The sequence below is a fragment of the Penaeus japonicus genome, unplaced genomic scaffold, assembly GCF_977035675.1.
Source record: "Penaeus japonicus unplaced genomic scaffold, GWHDUDI00000001_assembly GWHDUDI00000011, whole genome shotgun sequence".
Classification (NCBI taxonomy): Eukaryota; Metazoa; Arthropoda; class Malacostraca; order Decapoda; family Penaeidae; genus Penaeus; species Penaeus japonicus.
The window spans coordinates 8836747-8849209 of NW_028234413.1; the positions used below are offsets into that span (position 1 = coordinate 8836747).

The 12463-nt window shown below is 39.5% G+C and overlaps 3 protein-coding genes across 7 annotated transcripts in view; 2 read left to right on the forward strand and 1 right to left on the reverse strand.

Moving 5' to 3' along the window:
• Positions 1–1924, forward strand: part of LOC147470951 (uncharacterized) — a 6751-nt gene extending 4827 nt beyond the window's left edge. Inside the window, exon 2 of the mRNA XM_086541545.1 lies at positions 767–1924. Within this exon, the coding sequence (XP_086397671.1) occupies positions 1009–1581 (573 nt within the window). The 5' untranslated portion in view covers positions 767–1008 and the 3' untranslated portion in view covers positions 1582–1924. The remainder of the gene's footprint in view (positions 1–766) is intronic.
• LOC122266794 (uncharacterized) overlaps positions 1–11384 on the forward strand; it is a 20415-nt gene extending 9031 nt beyond the window's left edge. For 3 of the 5 annotated variants that reach the window (XM_086541536.1, XM_086541538.1, XM_086541537.1), the window contains exon 3: positions 9893–11384. In XM_086541536.1, coding sequence (XP_086397662.1) covers positions 9893–11226 — 1334 coding nt within the window. In that variant the 3' untranslated portion in view covers positions 11227–11384. Of the gene's footprint in view, positions 1–4106; positions 4178–7521; positions 8321–9892 lie in introns of all 5 variants that reach the window. The other 2 variants (XM_086541542.1, XM_086541541.1) reach the window with 2 other exon arrangements.
• LOC122266796 (uncharacterized) lies at positions 6157–7321 on the reverse strand. Its single transcript, XM_086541546.1, has one exon. The coding sequence runs from the start codon at positions 6634–6636 to the stop codon at positions 6157–6159; it is 480 nt and encodes a 159-aa protein (XP_086397672.1). The 5' UTR covers positions 6637–7321.
• Positions 11385–12463: the final 1079 nt, after the last annotated feature.

Here is a 12463-nt window from a genome sequence, read left to right on the forward strand (position 1 = left end):
CACCCTCATGTTTTTTTACGTAGTTGTGTAAAATGCAGCATGCCTTAACTATGACATCACAAAACTCAGGCTTAACATCCAGAGGTCTATGGAAAATTCTCCATGTGTTTGCCATGATACCAAACGTGCATTCAACTGAACGCCTTGCTCGTGACAAACGATAGTTGAAAACACGTTGTTGACCTGTCAGATTTTTGTTTGGATATGGCCGTAGAACATTCTCAGTCAAAGCAAATGCCTCATCACTGACAATAACGTATGGCATGCAAATTCTACTGTTGTCATTGGGTAGTGGGCATGGGTTTGGAAGCTTAAGTTCCCCAGAATCTAATTTTTTACAGAAATCAGATTTTTTAAACACATTTGAATCACTGGATTTTCCAGCAGCTCCAACATCAATAGCTGTAAATGAACACCCACTGTCAACTAACGCCATGAGTACAATTGAGAAAAACTGCTTGTAATTATAGAAACTAGAACCACAATTATCTGGATTCTTGATGCGGACGTATTTCCCATCAAGAGCACCAATGCAGTTTGGGAATTGTGTGTTAGCATAGAAATCCTTTGCGACTTGGAGCCAGTCACTTCCACTTTTCTCAGGCATGTAGATGTTCTGCAGGCTTTTCCAGAGTGCTTCACATGTTTCGTAGACAATTTGACGAATTGTTGATTCACCAAGCTGGTACTCAAAGTGAAGCGAAAAGAAGCTGTTCCCCGTTGCTAGGTATCTGCAAAAAAAAATTATTAATTTCATTAATTTCAGGAAACCAGTTACAGCGAAGATGGAAAAATCTCTGTGAATGATTCAGGAGGGCGTTAAAGGATCAAAAAGGCAGGTCAGGAGATGGTGGCGCTAAGAAAAGGAAGTATGTTTACTTTGATCAGCTCCTATTCCTTGCACCAACTTTTAACGAGCGAGAAACCACAGGTAACTACTCAGCACCGGAGGGTAATGATAAGGAGGAAGAACGTGAACAAGGCGACACACCAAGTAATTCTGCAAACATGAATAACGCACAAAGACCACATAAACCAAGAAAAATCCAAGGAGCTTCCAACAACAGATATGAAGAAGAACTACTTGAAATATTAAGAGGAAAGACTAAAGAAAATTGTGATGAGGATACAGCCTTTGTAATGTCACTAATTCCGAAGTTTAAAAAGTTCAATAATGAGCAAAGATTTGAAGCACAGATAGAAATAATGAAAGTGATGAGAAGAGTACAGATGATGACGACACAGATTCCATCTACTGCTTATGGCAATACGCCCTCTACAAGCACTTGTCAACCGTACGTTGCTGTACCAGGTATGTCTCTGAACACCCAAAGATATCTGCCTACAAGTGGTATGCATCACATGCATCAGCACCAGATACGTGAAGGTCACCACTCAACTCAAGAATTTGTACATACTCCTGGATACCTTCACAACCAACCTTATCAACTTCAGCTACATCATTCACAAGAAAATCGCGAATTTCAACAGTCGGCATCAAATATCACCACCACAGCTTCGTCACCAGCATCAGAATATTCTTTGAACTCAGGTGACACCGACCTATTAGAACTGTCATAATAAGACCATTATAATTTTCACACATGATTAGTGCTCAGTGTGTAATGGATTAAATATTATGTATTTTCTCGTTCATGTATTCCAATTTATTCTGGTGTTCACTGATAACTAATATCATTAGTTTATATAAATATAAAAAGAATTAAAAGTTTTTTTTCAGATTTCTATTGTTGAATCTTTCATTGATTTTGTTGAAGTTGAGTGTTTTTTTTTTATTATGCTCAATATATAAGGAAATACATTTTCTTTTATTCACAAAGTATTGGTTACATCTGAAAGCAATTCAATCATATCTACAGCGATGTGTAGTGTAGAAATAGTGATGTATTTTTCTTTTCTGAAAATGGAACATATGTTTACCCTGTATTCAAGATGAAGAATCATAATTAATTACGTCAATAAACATGTTGTAATATAAACATTTTTCTTATTTTTCCTTTACCTTAATGTTACAGCCAGCCTTTCCTCTACTGGCACACACTTCCTCATGTTGGTGTCCTGGTGTGCTATAAGGGGCCCAGTTAATGTGATTAGATGACCAAAGGTTTCCTGTGACATCCTAAAGTAATTAAAAAATTTATCAGGGTGCCCTTTTAGGTCCTCAAACAATGTGTGGAATGCTCCACGTAGTAATCGCTGACTGACTATGGGGTGTACCCAGTGATTTCTTGGCTTCTTTTTTCGTCTCCTCCTGAGCAGGAGTGCACAGGTTACTGCTACCTCCACGGCATCCATGATGAGACTAAACAATAGTTGTCGCCATTGCGTGGCTCGTGTGCGGATGTACCTTGCCGACAACTTTTCGTTGCGACAATTTTTTGTTTGACAACTCACAATAAAAAGTTGCTCGTGTGCAGGCAGCCTTACTTGAAGGATTAGACCCAGTAAATGTATGCCAAGGGAGGCTTAAATCCCTTATGCTCCTGGCTGTAAAATTTCTCAACATCATTGAGGAGAATGCATATGAAGACCTCAATAGTGAATGGTAGGATTTAACAGTGCATGTAAGAGAAATATAAGAGCTGAAACCTGAGCAAACGGATGAGCCTAAAGTGTTCTGGCATGCAGTTTTGCTTGAGAGGTGTGGTGATGAGCCCAGATTCCCCCAATCTCTCATGGTTAATGATGAACCTAATGTCACTGTCATATTCATCTGCTGCATTGAGAAGATTTTCTCTCTGGTGACAAATATAAAGACAAAAAAACAATCACAACTGAAGACGGGCACCCTGAAGGATTAATTGACAGTAAATATCTGTTACTTGGCGTAACATCTTGGCAACCCTTCCAGCAACAAATGGATAAAATGGATAAGAAGTGGTTAACTACAGAAGAAGTCCAGGAAGAGGGGGAAAATTAAGTAAGTGATTTTAAATTCATAAGTTTTGATATGTGTTATGTTTATCTGTTACTTTTCAGCAGTCTGACTTGGAACTATTGGTAAAACTAGATTGGCAACCCCCTGGACTTTGCTGTATATTACTTGAATGCATGCAGATTTAAATGAGATTTAAATAAATGCATATAATATTTGTTTCTTTTATTATAGTGATACATGTATGCAACAAACTTTGTATAAAGTTTAAGATTAGTGTAAAAAGTTTTGGTTTAGCACCTATAGGAGAATCTTAGATAGGTAAACCTAAACTGTTACAATATAAACATAAAAAAAACATAAAAATGGTATGATATGATTTACCATAAGCATTAGAGACATTGATTTAAACTGTACAGTTTTTATAGGAATGAAGTGTTGGTTTTATTTGTTTTTACCGTAAGTTCACAACATTTATTTTTGTCCCAATATTTACTTACCATCCAGTGTTTAATGAACCATAGCTTAATCATCACTCAGAGGTCAATACTTTACAATTTGTTCAATAGTTTTTCAGTGTTAACTTTTAGATTTAAAAAATATAAATAATTTTTAATATATTCAAGAGGCTAGCATTCTGCTGTGATAATACAGAGATTAACATGTTCCATACCATTGGTAGTGCTGCCAAAAACCCAAAGTGAAAGGAAAAAAATCCCCACACAAGCATAAAGGTGGGATTCCACCGAGGCAACATTTTGGCAACATGTGGCATGCTACATTGTCGCATGTGCTAAGTGTGCTTCAACCAGTTCAACAGAAGGCAACATGTTGCTGTGTTGCCTGACACATGCTTCAAGATTTAGCCTGTTGCCTAGTGTTGAACAGCTTCCCACCAGTCGCGGGAAGGATTCCTTGTTGAAAGCAACAGGATGAATTGGTCCCCAGAAAAAAACTGCAGACTTTATAGAAGAATACAGAAAACATGCAGTTCTTTGGGATATATGGTTGCCGGAGTATAAGAATAATCAGGCAAAATTCTATGCTGAAAAATTTAATTGTGATGACGTGGATATGGTGAAGAAAAAGATAAAGAATTTGCGTACAGCTTTTCACCGTGAACATAAAACCCTAACCCAAAAAAAATCTGTATCTTCTCCCAGCAAGAGACGTAAGTGGTTTGCTTACGACCTGCTTTTGTTCCTCCTAGACGTGGACACCCGGAGGCTTGGGTACTCATCTCAAGCTGAGCCTCAGACTGAGCAACTAGCGTGTATTGAGGTAATGTATTATCATCATTATTAGTAGTAGTAGTAGTGGTAGGTGTTGTAGTGTTGTTATTATTAGTATTAGGGTATGGCCACACAGACGGCGGTTGCGAGAGTGCGGGCGGGGGCGAGAAACGTGGCATCATTGTTTCAAGTCGATGTGGCCATGGTCCATCATGGATTTAGAGTGGTTTATCACCAAAGTTTCCCTCACACAACCAATTTGGGATGCCTCTCATCCTGAGAGATGCCATCATGACAAGATAATACCCAATATGAAAAAACTGTCAGACGTGAGGGTATAGTGGGGCCCATCTTGTTTACACTATTGGAGTTTCGGCAGGAACCTGCCTTGGAGTATAACCCACTCGCCACCAGCCTCCCTAACCCGTGCCGCGTGCTCTGTGTGGGGCCAACTTTTTTGTTTTTTTTTTCTTTAACGACCTCCTATTCTCTGTGTTGTGAAATGTATATAAGAACCACTTTGCAATACAGTCCATTGCCCCCAGCCTCGCCAATAGCTGTGGTCGACATCCGACATACTTTTAGAAATACATTCTTTATTTATATAAAATATGATACACTTACATATTTATCTCTAATCTATTATTTACAACATCTATGTCCTTAATGCTAGTACATTTTACGGGTCTGTTTCGGGTTCCCCTTAAACAGAGTAGTGACGATCTTAGCAATGAGAAGGCCAGCCGACATCTTATCCATGCCACGATGCAGCTCTTTTGCTGTTGTCTCTTTTCTGATAATTGCTGAGCCAGGCATGAATAAAAAGTAACCGCCCTCAGTGCCATCCCTCCGGAAGTCGTGAAAACAAGGGGCGTGAAAGTGCCTTGCTCTACCTCTCATCTTAACATTTTTTTGTTTTGTGTGAGCGGATCTTGAATCTTGGCCATGGTTGCTCGTGGCCATGGGGTTGAAGATACGAATATCGAAGAAGGCCCGCTGCCCCCGTGCCCAGAATCCGCTTGCACTTATGTCCAAGCGAGCATCGTCGGCAGAGTTGGTGGACTTGAATGAGAAGTTGTGGCCACCAGTGGGGATGAGGAGAGGCTCCACCCTGATGTCACGGGACACCTCGCTCAGCATCTCCGCTGTCACGTCTCTCACCTCGTCGTGGCGCATGCTGTCTGTTGTCATGGTGTGGTTGGGGTCAAAGGGCGAACTGCACATGCACTGATGGTGAAGGTCCTCAATTGGCCACCCATATCGTAGGGCTACAGCATCAACAAACTCCTGTTGATATAAGCTAAAGCCTTTTGCCTTGATGGGGAGGCTGGTTAGTCAGTTTGAGGTGCTGACTTCTCGTGCCATCTCGATTCTCCTCTTCATATCCTCAGAGATCTGCGAAAGTGTATCCTTTGCTTCATCTCACGCTCTCTAGTGATCTCCTTTCTAGTGATGTGTTGCTGTCTTGCGTCTAGCTGTGTGTGTGTCTGTTGTGCTATTATGGCTTCTGTTAGGCTGGCTGAAACCCTAACGGAGTTTTGATGTTCAATGCTTGCAGTCTTGCAAGGGTTTACTAAGCCGAGTCCCCCGAGCCTTGGTGATAGTTCGAGAGTGGTCCTCTCTACGGCTGTGGGATTTCGCCCACCCGATAGTGCTGGTATCAAGACCTTCTCGATTGTCTCTTCAAGTGGAGTGAGTAAGGATTCAACGTTTGGTACAGTTTGCATAAGGAAATTCCATCTCTGTTTGATGCCGAAGGTGAATGCTGTGTATGCAGAGTGTGGTTCCGTTGATGCAACCTGTGCCAGCGTCTTCAACTCTCTTACCCATTCCTCTACTTTTCTCTTGACATATTCCTCCCTGGCTGCTGTTGTGCCAAGGACCGCTCTTAGGTGTTTCTCGCCACCAGCCTTTACCTTAATATCTGTCTCGCAAAATGCTTCTCTAGCTTTGGCGAGATATTCAGGCTTTACAATTAACACTGACTTGCTGGCGTTGGGGTAGTATCCTTGTGGGGGGGCCATGAGCTCAGATTAGGTCCCACCATTTCCGGATGTCATCTATTTTCCCGGCTCCTGTCAGGTCGTCAGCATAAGCAACTTGCTTAATGTTTGTCTGTTGGAAGCTGATGTGATCTTGCAGCTTGAGAAGACCAATGGTGTACATCGCCATGGCAACTGGGTCACCTTGCGTTGTCCCCTCCGCTGACATAATCGTCTCACAGGTGTTGGTCCATTTGTCGCTTATGTAGAGTTCTACAGGGCTACTGTATGTGTTTCTGACATATTGTGCAGAATTTGGGCATTTGATTTCAGTATTATGAATTGTAGCCTTTCGGTTTATATTATTGAAGGCATTTTCTGCGTCTACCATCAGCAGGGCCTCACACTCAGGTTCTTCGTAAATGCCCCGCATGGCGTGAATGGCCGCCTCGAATCCTGCCTGTTGGCCTGCACACACCTGTAGGTTGCCGACGGCTAGTCTAACGTCGTCACCGACGACTCCCATAATAGCCTTGCCTATGATTCTTCGCAGAACCTCTCCAATGCCGATGGGGCGGCATCCTGGCTTCTTATCCAGGGCGATAAGGCGACAGGCAACAAGGGCTTCGAGGTGGTGGCAATTCTCTGTTGCTAATTTTCTAGCAAGGGCGGCTATGGCTTTGCACAACTCGTTTGCTGCTGTTCCAAACTTGCTTGTATTCAGGATATTTTTTCATCCATTTGTGTCAAGTCCAGATGGTCCGGCTGCGCCATGGGTGTGGAGTGCATGTCTCTTAATCCTTTCGCCTGTAATTCTCTTGAAAATCTCCGGTGGTGGGGGATTGTACTCTCCATGAAACAGGGTGTCCTCTGCCGCTTCCTTTGCAGGGGGGTGTTTCTCACTCAGCAGTCGGCGGGTGTTCTCGTCTAATGGCAGTGTTCCTGCTGTTTCATCCGAAGTCAGGGTTCTTAATGCCTTAGAAACTCATCTGCAACCAGCACATAAGGTGATGGCTTCTCCCTACCTGGTAGAGGCACTGGAGATGGTAGGCAGAGCTGATTTTCAAATAACCTTTTGCAGAAGGTAGTGTCTCGAAACGCACCTCCGTCTGAAATTCTTCCTTGACATCTAGTGTGAACATAAGTGAAACAGTACTTGACGTTAACCACAGCCATTAATACAATACTGTACGTTCGCTTGTAGTTAAAGAATGTACTACCACTATTTTGAGGACACTGAATCATGATATGCTTTCCATCACATGCACCGATGGAATGTGGAAAATTCCACATGGTTTCAAACTCTCTTGATAACTCCATCCATTCCTGTTCATTCTGAGGCATCTGGAAGAAATAGTTACTTTTGTTAATAAATTATCCAAAATTTTGCTAATATATTTTATTTTTTCAGGATGAACCTGTAAGGGATGGTCCTACTGAAACACTGGGAACGTCATCGACTCTGACTGCAAAAGTTCCTGACGCTTCAGAGGAAGCTGAGAAAGGCGACAATAATGTCGATGGGAAAGAGGCAAGCAACAAAAGAAGAAGACAGAGGTGGAAGAGGAAACGTGTTGATGATGAACGAGCTGAAGAGGCATACCAGATTTTGAAAGATAGTGTGAAAAGGGATGAATGTTCCATTTATGGTGAACATGTTGCATGTGAAATTTGGAACCTTGATCCAAAGGCCCAGGCAATTGTGAAACACTTAATTAACAACATCTTATTCGAAGCAGCTATGGGGAAATACGACAGTGGTGATCGCTTTCATCGATTTGGTTTACCTGCACCGCACCCTTTTCACACCAGTGCCTCTTCATCCCATCATAACTCCATTGCCTCTGATTCTTGCGCCTCTACTCCCCTCCACTCTTTCTACAGTGACTCCTCTACCCCTTATTATGACGATGAGCATGGAGCATCAAGATCAATCTCGATATCACCATCAATATTTGCTCAAACAGGAAATCAGTCACGCCAAGAATCTAATGTAACACCAGCTTCACAAGGATTTATAGCTGTCAGAAAATGAAAATGATCCACATTATTTTCAGACATAAATTACCTGAGCAACACCATAATGAAACAGACAAGGATGGATCCTTGCAATCACTGGATATTCTTTAGAAATTTTTCAGACTTTCTCGGATAAACCATATGCATTATTCTTGTTATAGAATCTGAATTGCTATTTTAGTTTCTCTGCTGTAAGTAATGTTCATGTGGTACATGATTTTCTAAGTATGGATAGAATATGCAATCTGTTTTTTATATTATATTATTATATATATTATAAATATATATATATATATTATTATATATATATATATATATATATATATATTTTTTTATAAAGGAATGCATGCCCTTTTCAAGATTTATCTTTCTGTTTTGTACATGCTGCAAGTTGCTTTCTGTTATCCATTAAGAAATGTGCATGTGAATTCACTTGACATGAATATGTTCATGAATATTGTTGAGATAATTAAATTCCATACATTAATTTCCTACTGTCATTATTATGGATATGTTCCAAATCTCCTTATTATAATTTTTATATATGCTGTGTCATATGTCCATAAGGATTCTGTATAATAATCAACTAATAATAATAACAATAATAATAATGATGATGATAATGATGATACTAATAATAAAAATTATCATTATCACTATTATTATTATTATCATTACTGTATTATTATCATAAGCTGTTTTAGTAGTAGTAGTTCTCTATATACACTAATAGTAAACTTACCTTAAGTACATCTCTTAGTGCTTCGATGATTGCTTGGCAAACCTCCGGCACAGTCCTTGATATAGTTTGCTCAGAAATTCTGAAGACGTACATGAGAGATTTGTAGCTGTCTCCCGTTGCTAAGAAACGCAAAGCTACTAAAAGTCTGATTTTAGGTGGTATGGCATCCCGGTAATTAGTGTCACTCTTCCTGATTCTGGGAGAAACTTTGTTGAGGAGATGATTAAAATCCTCCACACTCATCCTTGAAAAGTTCTTGAACAAGAATTGGTCATCAGACAGTAACTTTACATAAAATTCCCTTTGAGCAGTGCTACTGTCTAGAAATAGTTCTCTCTTCCACCACCGATGCTTTCTTTTATTTTTTTGCGAGCATTGCGCAATACCAGATATGCAGCTGCAGCGACCGTCTGCTGAGACATCGTGTTGCCAACTGGCTTAGTTTTTGTTGAATTAGTGGAATAGGTTTTGTGGCATTCAACAGGCAACATAGCATGTAGCATACTACAAGCAACAATGTTGTTGCCTTGTCCCTTACAACATGTCTCCTTGTTATAAGCTGCATGCAACCTATTTGTTGAAAGCCAGTCAAGTCACATGCTACATATTGCCTATGTTGCCTCGATGGAATCCCGCCTTAAAGATATCTTAAGATGCCCAACCCAGAACATCTTACAGTATAGCCCGTCTCAGAAAGGTTAAAGGTCACTAATGAGTGACAGAGCAAAGGGACAGTGCAAGCAACAGAGCACATGACAACAGTGGATACTTTCACTTGGCTGGTTGTCATTTCAGGCCATCCTAGTGGAAGGACCCTGCACTACCACTGAGTTTGCCTGATGCTGTTGTTATAAGTCATCCTGTAAACCTTTGATGTGTAATAGTTACCCACTTTGACTTTGTCTTTTTCAGAAAATTTATAGTTTTAATAAACAGGCTGATCGTTAAGGAATTTATGTGTATGGCCAGAAGTAATATGATAGATTTACAATATCCTATTAATATATTTTTACATTGGCAGGGTTGGTTTCTTCAGCCAGTGAAGAAGCAGCAGACAAGAAAACATCCAGGAAACGCCTAACAGATCAGGCAAAGCAAGTTATATTGAACGTCTATAATTATATCCGAAGCCGAGATAAAAAAGCAAGTGAAACAGATATAAACGTAAGAACTGCCATTGCTACTGGAATCACCCTCGAGACCCTATACAGCATAAGAGAAGATAAAGAAGAGGTTGTAAAATCCCCATTGCAAAAGACTGATGAGTCATCATGGATGCCAGTTGTGGATGACTTTGCCAGAGACTGCATTCGTCGAGAGATGCTTTCATTCTATGAGAGGAGTAAACTGCCTTCACTCAAGTCATTGTTCAAGAGAGTAAAGGGGCCACCTGTGAACTTGACTTGTTCTTGGACAATACTCAATAAGCTTGTGAAGCAAATTGGGTTCCGTAATAAGAAGCTAGTAAATGGTAGGACAGTTTTGATGGAAAGAGATGATATTATTGCTTCTAGAAACAAGTACCTAAGACTTATTGCTGAAAACAGGAATTCCAGCAGCCCAAAGCCAGAAATATATGTAGGTGAACTCTGTGTTTATCAGAACTGGCATGTGACAAAGTGTTGTACAACTTTAAATGGGTCTGTAGGTCTTAAACAGAAAATTGGAAAAGGTGCCAGATTCACCATTGTTCATGCAGGTGGAAAAGATGGATTTGTTCCTGGGTCCTTGTTACTTTTTAGATCAGGGCATAGCAATAAAGAGAGTAGTGAAAGCATTACACATCAATGTTTCCAATCATGGTTCCAGACACAGTTACTTCCCTACATTCCAGCAAATTCAGTCATAGTTATGGATAATGCATCATATCACTCAGAATTTTCTAACAGGATGCCAATAGTTAATTCCAAGAAAAGTGAAATAATGCAGTGGCTAAGAGAACACAACATTGCTCATGACACATCCCTTACAAAATATGAGCTTCTAGACCTTGCTAGAAAGCATAAAAGCAAACTAGTTTATGTGATTGACCAAATGGCTCGAGATGCTGGTCATGAAGTGCTCAGAATTCCTTTATATCATTGTCATCTGAACCCTATTGAATTGATCTGGGCTCAGATAAAGAGTGAGTTGGAAAGAAATAATTCAGATACAGACCAGACACCTGACAGAATTGAAGAAATAATAGTAAATGCAATAGAAGGAGTAACAGCAGAAGATTGGGAAAAATACATATTTCACTCAAGACAAGTGGAAGATGAATATAGAAGGAAAGACAGAGTATTTGAATATGTAATAGAAAGGCTGCATGCAAATATCAATGATGATAGTAGTGATTCAGACAGTTCTGAATAATGAGTGGGACTATATTATACTTGATTTCTTTAATGTTTTCCCATTTTTGTTATATTTATAGACAAACGATACTGGACATGTACATCCATTGATACCCATTATCTTTTTCAGCATGTTGATGTCTGGAATATTAAGTAAATAAAACATATCATTCCCAATCCCCTTATCTTATTGACTTAGCTGAAGTTTGCAGAACATCAGTAACCTTATAACATTAAATAAAACATCACAGACACTTCTGATATTAAATGCATTGTCCACTAACTCGGGAATCTTGTTAGTGGCTGCATTTTCCCCATTAAACCCAAAAAGTGAGTAGTTAACCCTCTGTAGCCTATCTTGGGATGTACAATATGACAAAGGATCTTGCTCCTATTTTTATTATATGGATTATAATTAGTATTATGATTATAAGTTTGAATATGTACTTTGCACAACATGAGCATCCCAACACTCGGTTGCATGAACTGTGCCTCACACTGGGTGACATGAGTAAAAATGCATATTATAGAGGTCTTTTTTATTGAAGTTTAAGATTGATATTAATCTTTATTTTATATTTTAAAAGAAGAAAACGCAAGGATATTTTCTCTATCCCCAATATTCATACTGAGTTTACACATAGACATATGGATTAAAATATACTAAGATTTATACAAATGGGGGTAATGAGAATGGGAGAACCAAACTCACCACCAAAATCTAACTGCTGTTTTTGCACGTCCATTTTCTACACAATTTGCTATATTTTATAGTAAGAAAGGGCATGGTTATACTGCTTTTCCATAACTAAAAAAATTTAATTGAAATCAAGTAGAACAATAAAGACCCGGAAGTTGTGATCTGCATGATCAATTTTGAGAGAAATATGTGCTATCATTCTTTAACTCTTATACTGATGTAAGATTCATGGTAGCAAATCAGATCTGTAGATTTAAAAGTGGAACTTTCCTTGGCTGTGATGTTTCTCAGCTGCTGGGTTCAAGTCAGTGTTGGTGGTAGTTCACACAAAGCCAGGTAATATTAGCCACTTTAATTTCCATACCCCTATGAACCAGAACAGGGGCTGAGAGAGGTTGCATATCAAGGGAGAATGTGTAAAAGTTATTTGGAACCTTATTGCTAACATATATCGTAGTTACCCACTTTATCTTGCTGGAGGAAATAGGAAGAAATATAGTCATGCATTGTTATTTTTACATGCAAAATGCAAGTAAAACCATGAACATAAACTGTC

What these genes read in the sequence shown, in the direction of transcription:
- LOC122266796 (XM_086541546.1), bottom strand. Translation starts at nt 6,636, where the DNA reads ATGGGAGTCGTCGGTGACGACGTTAGACTAGCCGTCGGCAACCTACAG.